General features: G+C 44.8%; 1 protein-coding gene across 12 annotated transcripts in view; it reads left to right on the top strand.

Moving 5' to 3' along the window:
• The window catches only part of LOC129861258 (calcium-activated potassium channel subunit alpha-1-like), a 343,498-nt gene that overhangs the window by 103,457 nt on the left and 220,888 nt on the right, over window positions 1-19,153 (top strand). For all 12 annotated transcript variants that reach the window (XM_055932559.1, XM_055932515.1, XM_055932524.1 and 9 more), the window contains exon 3: window positions 2,911-2,972. In XM_055932559.1, the coding sequence (XP_055788534.1) occupies window positions 2,911-2,972 (62 nt within the window). The remainder of the gene's footprint in view (window positions 1-2,910; window positions 2,973-19,153) is intronic.

The following is a 19,153-nucleotide window of genomic DNA, read 5'->3' as shown; positions in this document are numbered from 1 at the left end:
ACACTTTTTACAGTTGATAAAGGTGTTATTGTTGTAGAATGACGTTGTTGTTTACCTTACTTTCACTGCACTTTGAAATGTTGGATGGAGCAATGTGCTGGGGGCGTTTCATTAGCATATCTGGGGGCATGGTCTAAAATATGCCGTGTTTGTGGAAGTGTACCCGTTTAAGTGGTTTTATTGTTATGTTCATGAAGGTGGAGCACCTCATTTGTATACACTCTGTTCTACAATCTCTGTAAATAGTATCAATCAAGAGCTGCATTGGTAAGAGGTTACTGTGAATTCTCCAGTAACTTAATTGTAGTTGAGCACGGGGACATTCATGTTTAATTTTTGATACATAACATCACTAGTTGCAAGTACATTACTGTGCATTTTACAATAATATATTGACAGTTAAACTGCCAGTGAGTTACTGGATATTGAAGGGCCTGCACAGTCATTCTGAAAACTATTTTTTCTCTCATGGTTAACTACCGGGAAGTTTGAAAAGAAAAGGCTGAGCGGGCTGGGAGCTGATACTCATGAGCTTGCCTTGACTGACAGCTATTTGGAACACATATTTCAAGCAACTTGGATGCGGTGAGCAATGTTGCAGTAAAATAATTTCAAGCTAATTTGGTGATAGACAAAGCAACTCAAACAACATTGAAGTTGCATCAATAATATATACATTTTCCGTTTGGCATGTCTCTTGTGATGTGGTTCACAGCAGCACTGACAGATGTGTTGACATGACAACTGCGTCAGAGTTTTGAACGACCTCCGCCGGCAGAGAAGAGGAATTTGGAGCGGTCTTCTAGTCAGACTTAGGAGGCGCGCACACCACCCACCTCTTCCGAGTATATTATTCGCTAAGGTTCAGTCCCTGGATAAGTTGAAGAGATCATGGCAAGGGTTTATTTCCAGAGAGACATCAGGAATCGTAACATACTCTGTTTCATGGAAACATGGCTCTCTCGGGATATACTGTCGGAGTCGGTCCAGCCATATGGATTCTCAGTTCATCACATCGACAGGAATAAACATCTCTCTGGGAAGAAGAAGGGTGGGGGTGTATGTTTCATGATTAATGACTCATGGCGTAATTGTAATAACATTACAGGAACTCAAGTCCTTTTGTTCACCCGACCTAGAATACCTCACAATCAAATGCCGACCGTATTATCTCCCAAGAGAATGATCTTGGGTTATTGTCACAGCCGTGTATATCCCCCTCAAGCCGATACCACGACAGCCTTCAAGGAACTTCACTGGACTTCATGTAAACTGGAAACCATATATCCTGAGGCTGCATTTATTGTAGTTGGGGATTTTAACAAAGCAAATTTGAGGAAAATGCTACCTAAATTCTATCAGCATATCGACTGCAGTACTCTCGCTGGAAAAACACTCGACCATTGCTACTCCAACTTCCGGGATGCATACAAGGCCCTCCCCCACCCTCCTTTAGGAAAATCTGACCACGGCTCCATTTTGCTCCTCCCTTCCTATAGGCAGAAACTCAAACAGGAAATACCCATGCTAAGGACTATTCAACGCTGATCTGACCAATCGGAATCCACGCTTCAAGATTGTTTTGATCACGTGGACTGGGATATGTTCCGGGTAGCTTCCGAGAAGAATATTGACGTGTACACTGAGGAGGCTACTGGTTTCATCAAGAAGTGTATAGGAGATGTTTACCCACTTTGACTATTAAAACCTACCCTAACCAGAAACCGTGGATAGATGGTAGAATTCGCGCATAACTGAAAGCGCGAACCACCGCATTTAACCATGGCAAGGTGACTGAGAATATGGCAGAATACAAACAGAGTAGTCATTACAATGATTCTCTACACTACAGTATACTTGCTTGTTATGTCACAAACTGAAATTAGGCGAACTATGGTGGAGCGATTTCTGCACAGTGCATCAATAATCTGTAGTCTCTCCCAATGTGAGCCTAGATCTGTTTTTTTTGTTTAGTCAACTCCCATGATCCTTGTAATCCTGAACACTAGGCATAACATCAACCATAAATGTTGCTTAACAGTACTAACATATCTGGGAGCAGGCTTTAGATAGACTACATGTTCAATTGTATTCAAAGGCCCTCCCCTATTAGACAGACAGAGAGAGAGAGGGTGTCACTCAATGCCCTTGTTTTGTTATTGTGTTAGCTATATGACTAGGCTCAAGGCTTCGCTGTATCTCTGTTTATCCCCCGCTATACTGTCGCCTCATCTCACTGTATTGACATGATGAGCCAAGTTCTTGTTTACAGTTCTGTGTGCTGTATTCCCTTTCAGCTAGGGTGTAGCATACTGCTCTATTTACAGTTCTCTCTGTGTTTGTGTGTATTCCCTTTGCGCTAGGCTAGTGTGTGTGTGTGTGTGTGTGTGTGTGTGTGTGTGTGTTCCTGGGTGTAGTTGTAGCCTAGCACTCTCTTTTATAACCCTGTCAGAATGAGATGATGTGATGTGTAGCTACTCACTATGTATATTCTAAAAGTGCCAGTTAGGAATGATTTATCCTTGGCCTTAAAGCTGAGTTCTGCGATAGGCAAAACAGCACCACTGGCCACCAGAGGCACACTTGTTATTGCTTTGAGGAAATGAGCATCCAGCATTGTGGTAAAAATAAAAATTGTAGTACATACTCTACTGTTCTATTGCATGTTCAATGATGTCAGAGGGATAAAACAGTATTCGGTGAAACGGACGTGGCAGTTTCACCGCTCTGTATTCCAGCTTTAATTAACATATTATCTGCCTCAATAAATGTGATATCCCCAGAGAAGGCTAATTACTGGGACCTTTATGTTACCTCTCAGTGTGTTACTTAATAACATTGAATGCATTAAATAGTCTTTATTAATAGTGCAAAGCTTAGAGACCAACTTTTCCTCTCTCTCCTCTTCAGGTGGTGCTTGTCTTTGCCCTCAGCATCGGAGCCCTTGTAATATACTTCATAGATTCCTCTGAGTAAGTATTATTTTTTGCAACACATTACAGCTGTAACCTACAATGTATCGTGCTTTTTTTAACGATAATATACTGGAAGCTATTACACTGTGACAACAGAGCTCTACTAAACAATGAGATAATTGTTTTGTCAATGGGATCCAAATTTAATCTGGCAAATGATGTGGTACAGGTGGACTAATGTGGTTATAACCTGATTTATAGAGAAGCTGTAATAATATTTATTTAACCATTATTTTCCCAGGTAAGTTGACTGAGAGAACATTCGCATTTACAGCAACAAACTGGGGATAATTAGGTGACCGTGATGATATGAGGGCCAGATTGGGAATTTAGCCAGGACACCAGGGTTAACACCCCTACTCTTACAATAAGTGCCATGGGTTCTTTAGTGACCACAGAGAGTCAGGACACCTGTTTAACATCCCATCCAAAAGACGGCACCCTACACAGGGCAATGTCCCCAACCACTGCCCTTGAACAATGGGGTATTTTTTTAGACCAGAGGAAAGAGTGCCACCTACTGGCCCTCCAACACCACTTCCAGCAGCATCTGGTCTCCCTTCCAAGTACTGACCAGGACCATCCTTGCTTAGCTTCAGAAGCAAGCCAGCAGTGGCATGCTGCTGGCACTGAAATATGATATCTGAAACAAAATATATGCTCCTTACATATATTAAACATTTTTGATGGCCTGCAAAGTGGATAATACAACTGTAACTGTAGATGTGGCAGATTATGGCAGTTATGGTTGGTTTTCTGTACATTCAAAATCACATATACACTAAAAAATGAGGGTTCCTCAAGGTTCTTTGGGAAGGGTGATGTTTCTATGTGGAACCAAACTGACCAAAATAACCATTTGAGCTCTTCAATGGTTACAGTTCGTAAAAGGGTTATTTGCTCTTTTAGTGATAATAATGTAGAGGAGGTGGCTTATTAGAATATTTTAAGGCGGGGTTTGCGCACAGCTCTATTTGTGCGACCATGAATGAGTGCCATTCCAGTTTATCTAATTTGTTGTGCTATTCCCTTACATATTATAAATGACTATGGCCAATGATGGTGTCTTGTGTCAATTGAGAGCAATTACTAAATCAGTCAATGGTTATTAATTCTCTCCTCAAGGACCCCCAGCTGTTCCAGCGGTAGCTCACTTGATTCAACTTCTCAATTCAAATCACATGAACTTTTATGTCACAAACTTCGTAAACAACAGGTGAACACTAGCAGTTAAATGCTTACTTACAGGCCCTTCCCAACAATGCAGAGGGTAAAGAGAAATAGTAGAAAAATAATAACACAAGGAATAAATACTCAATGAGTAACAATAACTTGTCTATATACATGGGGTACCAGTACCGAGTCGATGTGCTGTCACGCCCTGGCCTTATTATTCTTTGTTTTCTTTATTATTTTAGTTAGGTCAGGGTGTGACATGGGGAATGTTTATGTTTTTGTTGGTTTTGGGTGTTTATTTGGTAAAGGGGTTATGGGGTGGAGTATATGGTTTTGTGTTGAGTGTATATGTCTAGCGTTGTCTATGTTGGTTAGTTATCTAGGAGAGTCTATGGTTACCTGAATGAGTTCCCAATTAGAGACAGCTGATTTCGGTTGTCTCTGATTGGGAGCCTTATTTAGGGTAGCCATAGGCTCTCATTGGTTGTGGGTAATTGTCTATGTAAGAACGTTTGTAGCCTGTTTGTATGTGCACAACGTTTGTAGCTTCACGGTCGTTTTGTTGTTTTCTTGTTTTGTTAAAGTGTTTTTGTGTCGTGTTCATCTTCGTGGTATAATAAAAGAAGATGGCTTATTTTCCAACTGCTGCATCCGTTAATCCGCCGCACGATCGTGACAGAATTACCCACCATAGGACCAAGCGGCATGGAAGGCGGCAACAGGACCTACCTACACAGGATCTCTGGAGTTGGGAGGACGAATTGGAAAGAGATGGACCTTGGGATCAACCTGGAGAATATCGCCTCCCTCGTGAAGAGCTGGAGGCAGCGAAAGCCGAGAGGAGGCGATATGAGGAGGCAGCACGGAGACAAGGCTGGAAACCCGTGAGTACACCCCAAAAATTTCTTGGGGGGGGCCTTAAAGGGAGTGTGGCGAAGTCAGGTAGGAAACCTGCGCCTACTCCCTGTACTTACCGTGGAGAGCGGGAGTACGGGCAGACACCGTGTTACGCAGTAGAGCGCACGGTGTCTCCTGTACGCGTGCATAGCCCGGTTCGGTACATTTCAGCTCCACGTATCGGCCGGGCTAGACTGAGCGTTGAGCCATATGTCATGAAGCCGGCCCAACGCATCTGGTCACCAGTGCGTCTCCTCGGGCCGGCGTACATGGCACCAGCCTTACGCATGGTGTCCCCGGTTCGCCTACATAGGCCGGTGCGGGTTATTCCACCTCCCCGCACTGGTCAGGCGACGGGGAGCATAGAACCAGGTAAGGTTGGGCAGGCTCGGCGTTCAAGGGAGCCAGTACGCCTGCACGGTCCGGTATTTCCGGCGCCACCTCCCCGCCCCAATCCAGTACCACCAGTGCCTCCTCCACGCACTAGCTATATGGTGCGTGTCTCCAGCCCTTTACCACCAGTGTCTAAACCACGCACCAAGCCTCCTGTGTGTCCCCAGAGTCCTGTGCGTCCTGTTGCTGCTCCCCGCACTAGCCCTGAGATGCGTGTCCCCAGCCCGGTGCCACCAGTCCCGGCACCACGCACCAGGCCTACAGTGCGCCTCAGCCGGCAGGAGTCTGCCGTCTGCACAGCAATGACTGAACTGCCCGTCTCCCCAGCGCCATCTGAGCCATCCGTCTCCCCAGCGCCATCTGAGCCATCCGTCTCCCCAGCGCCATCTGAGCCATCCGTCTGCAATGAGCCTGCAAAGCCGCCCGTCTGCCATGAGCCTGCAAAGCCGCCCGTCTGCCATGAGCCCACTGAGCCGTCCGCCAGACAGGAGCCGCTAGAGCCGCCAGCCAGACAGGAGCCGCTAGAGCCGTCCGTCAGACAGGATCTGCCAGAGCCGCCAACCAGACAGGATCTGCCAGAGCCGCCAACCAGACAGGATCTGCCAGAGCCGCCAACCAGACAGGAGCAGCCAGATCAGTCAGCCAGCCATGAGCAGCCAGATCCGTCAGCCAGCCATGAGCAGCCAGATCCGTCAGCCAGCCATGAGCAGCCAGATCCGTCAGCCAGCCATGAGCAGCCAGATCCGTCAGCCAGCCATGAGCAGCCAGATCCGTCAGCTAGCCATGAGCAGCCAGATCCGTCAGCTAGCCATGAGCAGCCAGATCCGTCAGCTAGCCATGAGCAGCCAGATCCGTCAGCTAGCCATGAGCAGCCAGATCCGTCAGCTAGCCATGAGCAGCCAGATCCGTCAGCTAGCCATGAGCAGCCAGATCCGTCAGCTAGCCATGAGCAGCCAGATCCGTCAGCCAGCCATGAGCAGCCAGATCCGTCAGCCAGCCATGAGCAGCCAGATCAGTTAGCCAGCCATGAGCAGCCAGATCAGTTAGCCAGCCATGAGCAGCCAGATCCGTTAGCCAGCCATGAGCAGCCAGATCTGTCAGCCAGCCATGGGCCGTCCCTCAGTCCGGAGCTGCAGTCCCTCAGTCCGGAGCTGCCGTTCCTCAGTCCGGAGCTGCCATTCCTCAGTCCGGAGCTGCCCCTTACCCTGGAGCTGCCCCTTACCCTGGTGCTGCCCCTTACCCTGGTGCTGCCCCTTACCCTGGTGCTGCCCCTTACCCTGGTACTGCCCCTTATCCTGGTACTGCCCCTGACCCTGGTACTGCCCCTTACCCTGGTACTGGTCCTTAGTCCGGAGCTGTCCCTTAGTCCGGAACTCCCCCTTAATGCAATGGGGTTAATGTGGAGGGGGGTCGTTTGGAGGAAGCCTAGGAGGTGGTTAGGTACTGTGGTGACGTGGGGACTACGACCAGAGCCGGAGCCGCCACCGTGGAGGGGAGCCCACCCAGACCCTCCCTTAGACTGTGTATGGTGCGCCCGGAGTTCGCGCCTCAAGGGGGGGGTTATGTCACGCCCTGGCCTTATTATTCTTTGTTTTCTTTATTATTTTAGTTAGGTCAGGGTGTGACATGGGGAATGTTTATGTTTTTGTTGGTTTTGGGTGTTTATTTGGTAAAGGGGTTATGGGGTGGAGTATATGGTTTTGTGTTGAGTGTATATGTCTAGCGTTGTCTATGTTGGTTAGTTATCTAGGAGAGTCTATGGTTACCTGAATGAGTTCCCAATTAGAGACAGCTGATTTCGGTTGTCTCTGATTGGGAGCCTTATTTAGGGTAGCCATAGGCTCTCATTGGTTGTGGGTAATTGTCTATGTAAGAACGTTTGTAGCCTGTTTGTATGTGCACAACGTTTGTAGCTTCACGGTCGTTTTGTTGTTTTCTTGTTTTGTTAAAGTGTTTTTGTGTCGTGTTCATCTTCGTGGTATAATAAAAGAAGATGGCTTATTTTCCAACTGCTGCATTTTGGTCCGTTAATCCGCCGCACGATCGTGACATGTGCAGGTGTACAAGGTAATTGAGGTAGATGTGTACTGTACATACAGGTAGGGATAAAGTGACTAGGCAACAGGATAGATAATTAACAGTAACAGCAGCGTATGTGATGAGTCAAAAGAGTTAGTGCAAAAAGGGTCAATGCAGATAGTTAAATATTTAACCATTTGCTACCCGGACTAAACCCGGGTACTTAGTGGCCTGTAGTTGGTAAATCCCAAAATGTTCCCTTTGGTTTAACAGTTTAAGACGGTCCCCTTTTCTAATAGAGGCCGGAACATGATCAATACCCATAGCTTGTAGGGAGGCAGGGTTACCATGGTGTAATGACTTATAGTGCCTTGCCAAGGGGTAGTTTTCATTGCCTACCCGTATGGCGTACTTGTGTTCCGCTAAGCGGTCTTGAACGCGTCTTTATCTGTCCGATGCAGTTAATTAACTGCTTAACTTGATACTCCATTTTAGAAGCTGTGTCAACAACTTTTTCTGTGCAATATTTCTGCACTGGTTGCATTTAAAAGAGCCCTTGGGTTTGTGGTCTAGCTAAGTTTTTTGAGAGTCACCAGGAAGATAGCTGTTGTCGTGTCTTTGGCATCATTAAACTAAAGACTTATTTATCAAATAACTCTCTGTAATTATTATTATGCGAATAAACTGATTAATCATGTAACTGTAATTAACTAGGAAGTCAGGGCACCAAGGAAAATATTCAGATTACAAAGTTATAATTTTCCTAAAATAACTTTTCAGATATTTTCATATCTGATCAATTCGTCGTCTTAATTAATGAATTATTTACTTTACCTCACGTTAGTCTCTGTTAAGGTTGTCGTAGTCGTTCTCCTCCTCAGACGAGGAGGAGCATGGATCGGACCAAGATGCGGAGTAGTAGGTATTCATGTTTTAATGAACAAACAACAAACACTACAAATCACGAAACTCTACAAACGTGACTAACCTGAAAACAGTCCTGTGTGGCCCAAACACTGACACAGGAAACAAACACCCACAAAACACCAGTGAAACCCTGGCTGCCTTAGTATGACTCTCAATCAGGGACAAACGATACACACCTGTCTCTGAGAATCATACCAGGCCAAACACAAAAATCCCAACATAGAAAAACAAACCTAGACCAACCCACCAAACTCACGCCCTGACCAACTAAAACAAATACATAACAAAGGAAAACAGGTCAGGAACGTGACAGAACCCCCCCCTTAAGGTGCGAACTCCGGGCGCACCAGCACAAAGTCTAGGGGAGGGTCTGGGTGGGCGTCTGTCCACGGTGGCGGCTCTGGCGCTGGGCGAGGTCCCCACCCCACCATAGTCACTCCCCGCTTCCGTATCCCCCTCCCAATGACCACCCTCCAACTAAACCCACCTAAATGAAGGGGCAGCATCGGGATAAGGGGCAGCATCGGGATAAGGGGCGGCAGCTCCGGGCTGAGGGACGGCAGCTCCGGGCTGAGGGACTCTGGCCGGTCCTGGCTGAGGGACTCTGGCCGGTCCTGGCTGAGGGACTCTGGCCGGTCCTGGCTGAGGGACTCTGGCCGGTCCTGGCTGAGGGACTCTGGCCGGTCCTGGCTGAGGGACTCTGGCCGGTCCTGGCTGGACGGCTCTGGCCGGTCCTGGCTGGACGGCTCTGGCCGGTCCTGGCTGGACGGCTCTGGCCGGTCCTGGCTGGACGGCTCTGAAGGCTCGGGACAGACGGGCAGCGCTGGGCAGGCAGACAGTTCAGACCACGCTGGGCAGGCAGGCAGTTCAGACAGCGCTGGGAAGGCAGACAGTTCGGGCAGCGCTGAGCAGGCAAGCAGCGCAGGCGGCGTTGGGCAGACGGCCGACTCTGACCTGCTGAGGCGCACAGTAGGCCTGGTGCGTGGTGCCGGAACTGGAGGCACTGGGCTGGAGACATGCACCACAGGGAGAGTGCGTGGAGGAGGAACAGGGCTCTGGAAACGCACTGGAAGCCTGGTGCGTGGAGTAGGCACTGGTGGTACTGAGCTGGGGTGGGAAGGTGGCGCCGGATATACCGGACCGTGAAGGAGGACACGCGCTCTTGAGCACCAAGCCTCCCCAACCTTACCAGGTTGAATGGTCCCCGTAGCCCTGCCAGTGCGGCGAGGTGGAATAACCCGCACTGGGCTATGCAGGCGAACCGGGGACACCACCTGTAAGGCTGGTGCCATGTACGCCGGCCCGAGGAGACGTACTGGAGGCCAGATACGTTGGGCCGGCTTCATGACATCCGGCTCGATGCCCAACCTAGCCCTCCCAGTGCGGCAAGGTGGAATAGCCCGCACTGGGCTAAGCACGCGTACTGGGGACACCGTGCGCTTTACCGCATAACACGGTGTCTGACCAGTACGACGCCCTCTCACTCCACGGTAAGCCCGGGGAGTTGGCTCAGGTAACCAACCCGGCTTCGCCACACTCCCCTTTAGCCCCCCCCCCCCAAGACATTTTTGGGTGAGCCTCTCAGGCTTCCAGCCGCTCTGCCTTGCTTTAGCCTCATACAACCTCCAGCTCCGCTTTGGGGCGGCGACACTCCACTGGCTCTGCCCAGGGTCCTTTACCGTCCAGGATCTCCTCCCAAGTCCATTCCTCTTTTCCCCATTGTTGTTGTTCCTGCCTTCCTTCTCCACTCCGCTTGATCCTGTTTTGGTGGGTGTTTCTGTTAAGGTTGTCGTAGTCGTTCTCCTCCTCAGACGAGGAGGAGCATGGATCGGACCAAGATGCGGAGTAGTAGGTATTCATGTTTTAATGAACAAACAACAAACACTACAAATTACGAAACTCTACAAACGTGACTAACCTGAAAACAGTCCTGTGTGGCCCAAACACTGACACAGGAAACAAACACCCACAAAACACCAGTGAAACCCTGGCTGCCTTAGTATGACTCTCAATCAGGGACAAACGATACACACCTGTCTCTGATTGAGAATCATACCAGGCCAAACACAAAAATCCCAACATAGAAAAACAAACCTAGACCAACCCACCCAACTCACGCCCTGACCAACTAAAACAAATACATAACAAAGGAAAACAGGTCAGGAACGTGACAGTCTCATTCCAAACGTCGTAAATTGTTGGTTATCTGCACGAACCCAGTCTTCACTATGAGTCATCCATACATCAATTGTCTTAAATCATTTATTTATTACTAAGTAATTCACAGAAATGCATAAACAAACAAACAAAGTAAATATGGTTACAAGAAATTATAGGAGAATGTGCCCTCGTTGGCTAAACCGGCATGGTGGCTTGTTAGACCAAAGGGAAGTAGGGTTCGACTGAGAAGTCACTACAGAGTTAATTATTATAACAATTGAAATGCTAATCCTTTGCACATGAACGCTCACTCATTCGGGAACAATTGCAATCAATCAATATATTTTCGCTCAGTGTGTCGTCTTGATCGCTGTTGAAAAGTTAGTTTCTGTTGGAGAGTTTCCGTCCTCTCTCTCTCTCTCTCGTAGGTAGTTCAGAGTGACATTCATTCGTGTTGTTGTAGAATGGATGTTTCATCGGTTGTCGTTCTTCGCGTTCAATGATACCGAATTCCTAGCTGCATACTAGTAATTAATATCAAAGACTTGTTCTTATTCTGTCGGTATCGATAGTCTAAGAGGTTAACCACGTGGTATGGTTAACTTCTCTAGGATAGGGGGCAGCATTTTCACGTTTGGATGAAAAGCATACCCAAATTCAACTGCCTGCTACTCACCCCCAGAAGATAATATATGCATATTGTTATTCGATTTGGATAGAAAACACTCTGAAGTTTCTAAAACTGTTTGAATCATGTCTGTGAGTATAATAGAACTTATTTAGCAGGCGAAACCCAAAGGACAAACCATTCAGATTTTTTGTTGTTGAGGTCACTCTCTTTTCAATGGATTTTCATTGGGAGACCAGATTTCAAAGGGACCTGCTTGCAGTTCCTACCACTTCCACTGGATGTCAACAGTCTTGAGAAATTGGTTGAGGTTATTCCTTTGTGTAATAAAAAAAGTACGGCCATCTTGAACGAGAGTCACATGAAGTGTCCTGTTAGATAGAAGCGTGTGACCAGAAAGCTAGCTATAGTTGGTTTTAATCCTGTATTGAACACTGATCATCCCGTCTTCAATTTTATCAATTATTAACGTTAAAACATTTCTAAAGTTGTATTACAAAAGTAGTTTGACATTTTTTGGCAATGTTTACAGGTAACCTTTGAGATATTTTGTAGTCACGTTTGAGCAAGTTGGAACCGGTGTTTTTCTGGATCAAACGCGCCAAATAAATTGACAATTTGGATATATATCGACGGAATTAATCGAACAAAATGACCATTTGTGATGTTTATGGGACATATTGGAGTGCCAACAACAGAAGCTCGTCAAAGGTAAGGCATGAATTATATTTTTATTTCTGCGTTTTGTGTCGCGCCTGCAGTGTTGAAATATGCTTCTCTGTCTTTGTTTACTATTGTGCTATCCTCAGATAATAGCATCGTTTGCTTTCGCCGAAAAGCATATTTGAATTCTGACATGTTGGCTGGATTCACAACCAGTGTAGCGTTAATTTGGTATCTTTCATGTGTGATTTAATGAACGTTTGATTTTTATAGTAATTTTCATAGTAATTCATTTGAATTTGGCGCTCTGCATTTTCTCTGGCTTTTTGCCAAGTGAGACAGTAGCATCCCGCCTAAACTCATATTTTTGGATATGAATATGAACTTTACCGAACAAAACATACATGTATTGTGTGACATGAAGTCCTATGAGTGTCATCTGATGAAGATCATCAAAGGTTAGTGATTCATTTTATCTCTATTTCTGATTTTTGTTACTCCTCTCTTTGGCTGGAAAAATGGCTGTGTTTTTCTGTGGCTATGTAGTAACCTAACATAATCATTTTGGTGTGCTTTTGCCGTAAATCCTTTTTGAAATCAGACATGTTGCCTGGATTCACAACAAGTGTAGCTTTAATTTGGTGTGTGTGATTTCATGAAAGTTAGATTTTTATAGTAATATATTTGAATCTGGCGCTCTGCATTTTTACTGGCTTTTGGCCAAGTGGGACGTTAGCGTCCCACATATCCTAGAGAAGTTAAAAGATTCAGCAGTCTGGTCTCAAACCTTGGCCCTCTCGTTATCGAGGTAAGCTGGTCTGCTGAGAATTTCTCAAAGTTGGGTTTTATTCAGAATTGCAGAAAAGGGCTGTCCCAGGATGCCTGACCCTAACTGGGGTCATGGGCGGTCTTCTGATTTAGTTCAACTCAAAGGGAATTGGAGTTTCCTTCATTAAACAGTCCAAAATCACATTACACACTTTTATAAACAGTATCATACTCACTCATTCATCTTATACAACAATTAGATGTAAACCTCATATGAGGCTATTATATAAACAGCGTTATGGTAATGTGGCCGCACCGTCTCCCATGAGCTTCCCCAAGATGTAACAAACAGACCTGGTCGTAGCTGGATTCTTTACCGATCTTTTATACCTTCTCCAGAACGTAAATGTTGTTCGGACTTCAAGTTCTGTGAGGTGGAAGAAATTCCTTTGTTCTCTATGAAAGCTCACTCTATCTCCTCATGCACACAGTATAGAGACAACCTCTTCCAGGAATTTACGACCTCTCTGACCACAGCAGCCTAGTTGTAGGGGGCAGGGAGAGGCAGGGAGAGGGGGGTGGGGCTTGCTGTACCCAAAGAGGGCAGCGTCATGACACTGTGGACTAATTTGTCATTTAGGGTAGGACATGTCTTAAAGCTTATGACTGGTGGCTCAGGGAAGACTTGGTGTAGTAGTGTATCACTTTGGATGATTCCCCAATTCATTTTAATTATTATTTTAATGTTCTCTGCTTCAGTGCTGCATTTTGTAACAAAGTACACTCTCTGATGCATCACGAGGCGCTCCCCTTCGCAACAAGTTCTCTCTGTCAAGTTGTCTGGCCCTTATACCTGAATCTTTCAGGACCTGAGCGCTGTAGCCCCGATTCAAGAAGCGAATCTCCAATTCAGCAGATTTGACACTGTAGTCTGTTTCTTGATCGCAAATCCACCTTCAAGAAAAAAATAAAAGAACATCTAATGCGATAGAGCATATGACTGGACAGGAAGTAGAAACCATCAACTGAATGTTAAATGTGTTTCCTGTCAGGTATTTTAATTGTCTGTATTGTTTACTTGTTGAATGTTTGAAGTCTTGATTTGTGGTTGTTTGTAATATCTTGTTAATTGGTGTTGGCCCCCAGGAAGATTAGCTAACGCCGTAACGCTAGCTAATGGCGATCCTAATAAAAAATGACAGAATTACATTTATGTAGAATGGTTACTGCCTTAAAGGCACAGTCAACTTAGTGTATGTAAACTTCTGACCCACTGGAATTTTTGATACAGTGAATTATAAGGGAAATAATCTGTCCGGAAACAATTGTTGGAAAAATTACTTGTGTCATGCACAAAGGAGATGTCCTAACCGATTTGCCAAAACTATAGTTTGTTAACAAGAAATTTGTGGAGTGGTTGAAAAACGAGTTTAAATGACTCCAACCTAAGCGTATGTAAACTTCCGACTTCAACTGTAATTGAAATAGCCTATATAGGCCCATGTAGCCTACTGTATGTAGGCCTATCTTTTTAATGTAGTCATCTCGGTTTTCGTTTGCATCTAACGATGCATTTTGGCTGCTCTACGAGTGGTCTGAATCCCTCGTACACACAAAAAACTAAGGATTCCTCAAGGGTTCTTTGGGAAGGGTGATGGTTCTATGTGGAACCATTGTGATACAAAAATTACATATTTTCCTGATTTGTTTAATATTAATAGTTAGCAATTAATACTTAACAAATGGGACATTTGTTCTGTTTAATTCTGTGTTTCTGTAAAGAGATGGTTTCCACTCTAGCTTCCTGCAGTTAGTCTGCTAGAGATAGCTTGAGCTGACAATGACTTGGTGATAAAAACCTAAAAGCTGGCATTCCATAGACATGATGTGGTGTGTGTGACCCGAGATAGAGATCGCCTGGAAGAGTTTAGGACAATAACTCATTATCTCGTCTTCCTGGCATCTGGGAAACTTAGCCAGGTTGGAAGTAAAACATAATCTCGTGTTGATAACCAGGACATGAACCAAGGTGGCTTATGGGAAGGTTGGAACCAGGCTGATTAAGCATTTTAGGTCCTATATAACATTTGTTTTTTCATTATCAGTTAAGCACTCAGCAACACACTTCAGAGTGTGAGGTCAACGGTTTGATTATTGCAATAATTAACCAATATTAAATAAAGATGATTGTTTGAAGAAATGAAAAAGTCTCTCTCAGTACTGAATTTCCACGACACCATACTGACCCAATGAACCCTTTGAGCCCTTCAATGGTTCTTTGCAGTTCAAAAAAGGGTTCTTAAATCTTTTAGTGATATCTCAAATGTAGGAGTATTTGTATTTATCAAGGATCCCCATTAGCTGCTACCAAGCCGGCAGCTACTCTTCTTGTGGTTAAGCAACATTAAACAGCTTGGAAAATTCCAGAAAATGATGTCATGAGTTTAGAAACTTCTGATAGGCTAATTGGCATCATTTGAGTCAATTGGAGGTGTACCTGTGGATGTATTTCAAGGTCTACCTTCAAACTCAACGCCTCGATGTTTGACATCATGGGGAAATCAAAAGAAATCAGCCAAGACCTCAGATTTTTTTTTTTTTACCTTCATAAATCTGGTTCATCCTTGGGAGCAATTTCCAAACGCCTGAAGATATCACGTTCATCTGTACAAGCAATAGTACGCAAGTATAAACACCATGGGACCACGCAGCCGTCATACCGCTCAGGAAGGAAACACGTTCTGTTTCCGAGAGATGAACATACTTTGTTGCGAAAAGTGCAATCCCAGAACAACAGCAAAGGAGCTTGTGAAGATGCTGGAGGAAACAGGTACAAAAGTATCTATATCCACAGTAAAACGAGCCCTATATCGACATAACCTGAAAGGCTGCTCAGCAAGGAAGAAGTCACTGCTCCAAAACCGCCATATAAAAGCCAGACTACGGTTTGCAACTGCACATGGTGACAAAGATTGTACTTTTTGGAGAAATGTCCTCTGGTCTGACAGAATAGAACTGTTTGGCCATAATGACCATCGTTATGTTTGGAGGGAAAAGGGGGCGGCTTGCAAGCCGAAGAACACCGTCCCTATTGTGGAGCACGGGGGTGGCAGCATCATGTTGTGGGGGTGCTTTGCTGCAGGAGGGACTGGTGCACTTCACAAAATAGATGGCATCATGAGGTAGGAAAATTATGTGGATATATTGAAGCAACATCTTAAGACATCAGTCAGGAAGTTAAAGCTTGGTAGCAAATGGGTCTTCCAAATGGACAATGACCCCAAGCATACTTCCAAAGTTGTGGCATAATGGCTTAAGGACAACAAAGTCAAGATATTGGAGTGGCCATCACAAAGCCCTGACCTCAATCCTATAGAATATTTGTGGGCAGAACTGAAAAAGCGTGTTCGAGCAAGGAGGCCTACAAACCTGACTCAGTTACACCAGCTCTGTCAGGAGCAATGGGCCAAAATTCACCCAACTTATTGTGGGAAGCTTGTGAAAGGCTACCCGAAACGTTTGACCCAAGTTAAACAATTTGAAGGCAATGCTACCAAATACAAATTGAGTGTATGTAAACTTCTGACCCACTGGGAATGTGATTAAATAAATAAAAGCTGAAATAAATCATTCTCTCTACTATTATTCTGATATTTCACATTCTTAAAATAAAGTGGTGATCCTAACTGACCTAAAACAGGGAATTTTTTACTTGGATTAAATGTCAGGAATTGTGAAAAACTGAATTGAAATGTATTTGGCTAAGGTGTATGTAATCGTCCGACTTCAACTGTATATTGAATCGATGTCATGTTCAATCAATAGAGTTATATTTTGTGACTAGGCTACTGTCTGTCATTTTTGCCTGAAGGTGGTTCATGATGTGTGACAACATGTGCACAATGATGTGCCAAATCTGTGATTTAATGCATTATTATTGGGTAAGCATAATAAGTCGCCTCAATAGCCTATTTGCAGCCATTGGTAATATCTCTAGGAGCTGATCCGTTGTCAGTATTGTGGAATAATTAGAATGTTTAGGTAATATCTGAATGGAGTAAGCTGATCCGAGAGCAGCAACGCACTTAGTGAGTGCTTGTTTGGGAAACTTAAGAAGTTGGTACGATCATCGTAATGTTAAGTGACTGGAAAACAAGGCCCAGAAGTATATATTGATTATTATTACCCTGAGACCTTTAGAAGCTTTCACACGCCTGTACATACTGTACTGTATGATTCAGTCATCACCATATGCTGTTAAAACCCTGAGCACGGATCCTGCCTCCTGCTCTGTTCTGTCTTTCCTGTCCTGCCATGTCATTTACCTCCTGTCATGTTCTTTCTGTCCTTTACCTCCTGTCCTGTTTTTTCTGTCCTTTACCTCCTGTCCTGTCTGTCCTATCCCTGTCATGTTCTTTCTGTCCTTTACCTCCTGTCCTTTACCCCCTGTCCTGTCTGTCCAATCCCTGTCATGTTCTTTCTGTCCTTTACCTCCTGTCCTGTACTTTCTGTCCTTTACCTCCTGTCCTGTCTGTCTTATCCCTGTCATGTTCTTTCTGTCCTTTACCTCCTGTCCTGTACTTTCTGTCCTTTACCTCCTGTCCTGTCTGTCCTATCCCTTTCATGTTCTTTCTGTCCTTTACCTCATGTCCTGTCCTTTCTGTCCTTTACCTCCTGTCCTGTCTGTCCAATCCCTGTCATGTTCTTTCTGTCCTTTACCTCCTGTCCTGTCCCTGTCATGTTATTTCTGTCCTTTACCTCGTGTCCTGTCTGTCCTATCCTTTCTGTACTTTACCATCTGTCCTGTCCTGCCATGTCCTTTCCTGTCTGTCCTTTACCTCCTGTCCTGTCTGTCCCTGTCCTGTCCTTTCTGTCCTTTACCTCCTGTCCTGTCTGTCCCTGTCATGTCCTGTCTGTCCTCTCCTGTCTTTTCCTGTCCTTTCTTTCTGTCCTGTCCTTTCCTGTCATCTCTTCATTTGAGAGATAAATCCTTTCCAGGTAACTGCCGTTGCCCGCCCGGGCTTACAGTAAATTTCAACGACCACACGACGCCAACAATCCTTTATTCACAGATGAAATTGCTTAATAATCTCTATAAGGCAAGGATCAGAGCCTCTCTCAGACGGAACAGAACAGAACAGACAGGAAATACCACATTTCCTGTTCTAGAACAATCAACATCACTCATTAAGCACTAGGAAACACCAACGGAACGCCCTTTCAGATTTTTGACGTGTTTTGCATTAAAAGGGCTATATTGCTATTATTTAGCCTACTGATGTGCCATTAGGAAGTAAAGGAAGGGCGCCTAAAAGCTTTTTTTATTGCCCAGAGAACAGGGGGGAGGTGTGGCCAAACTTACGTTTACATTTTTTGTCAAACAGTAGACACACTTATCCACAACGAACATTTTTTGTACTGCTACACTATGGGAATTGAACCCACAACCCTGGTGTTGCAAGCATCATGATCTACCAACTACGGACTTTATAGAGAGAAGTCATTAGCTTTCTGGTCTCAGGAGATTGTGCCCAGCTAGGCACATACAGGCATTGGAATATTGTTTCATTACACAAAATACAACTTTTTACAACGCATTTATACTTTACAATCCCTTTGTGCATTCAGTCTGAGAGAGTTATTCTGTGAGCAGTAAACGTGTGGCTGTGACTGTCCTGTCAATGCTTGTCATCACTGTTTTATATCTTTTACTAAAGATTAAAAAAAACTGAAATGTGGGTGTCTGTGTGCCTTTCTTCTGGCTGGCTATATGAATTGGATACAAAATAGCACAATCTGCCCGAAGTACCCCTTCACAATGCACCCCCTCATGTGCAAGTGATCATTAAGCCTACTGTATGTTCTTATGAGTTTTCCCAAGTAGCCCATGTGGATGAGCCAGTACAGAGTACTAGTACCCCAGGTTGAGAACCACTACACTAGAGTACTATGGTTAGCGCTGTCTGTTTTTTGTGAGCGATTGTCCAATTTCATTATCTAAACGAACGCAGGTAGAGTTACGTCCTATGCAATACCATGTGTACTCCCACCCTGTCATCCATGTTACGACCTGAAATACCTTTTCACCTGATGAAGAACATATGACCTTTGACCTGACCTTTAATCTTTTGACTTGCAAAATGAACCGTGTTGTGGTACTTCCCATTGTCAGTTTTTCTTAAGGTTATGATTGTTATATTTCAATAACATTTTGTATATAAATTAATTTAAGAAGTTTGTATACTGTATTATTAATAGTATACTGTATAATACAGTATACTGTATTATCCCTCTGTCCATCGCCTGAAGCATTAGCTGACCCAACGTCAATGTCAACAACAAGGCTCTCAGCTTGCCTCAAGTCACACTTTGACTCACAGCGGCAGCAACTTGTTGTGTAGCGTGTCGTCTGTTAAGTGACAGCTGGTTGTAATAGATATGGGCCCATCCTGTAATTAGCCTTGTAAACCTACTGAAGCATTATTATTACACAATGTACATTGTACATTTTAGGACATCCTCAGCCTCAATCTTCCTTGAGTGAGTA

The sequence above is a fragment of the Salvelinus fontinalis genome, chromosome 1, assembly GCF_029448725.1.
Source record: "Salvelinus fontinalis isolate EN_2023a chromosome 1, ASM2944872v1, whole genome shotgun sequence".
In the NCBI taxonomy this organism is placed as follows: Eukaryota; Metazoa; Chordata; class Actinopteri; order Salmoniformes; family Salmonidae; genus Salvelinus; species Salvelinus fontinalis.
This window is presented reverse-complemented; position numbering and strand designations above follow the sequence as displayed.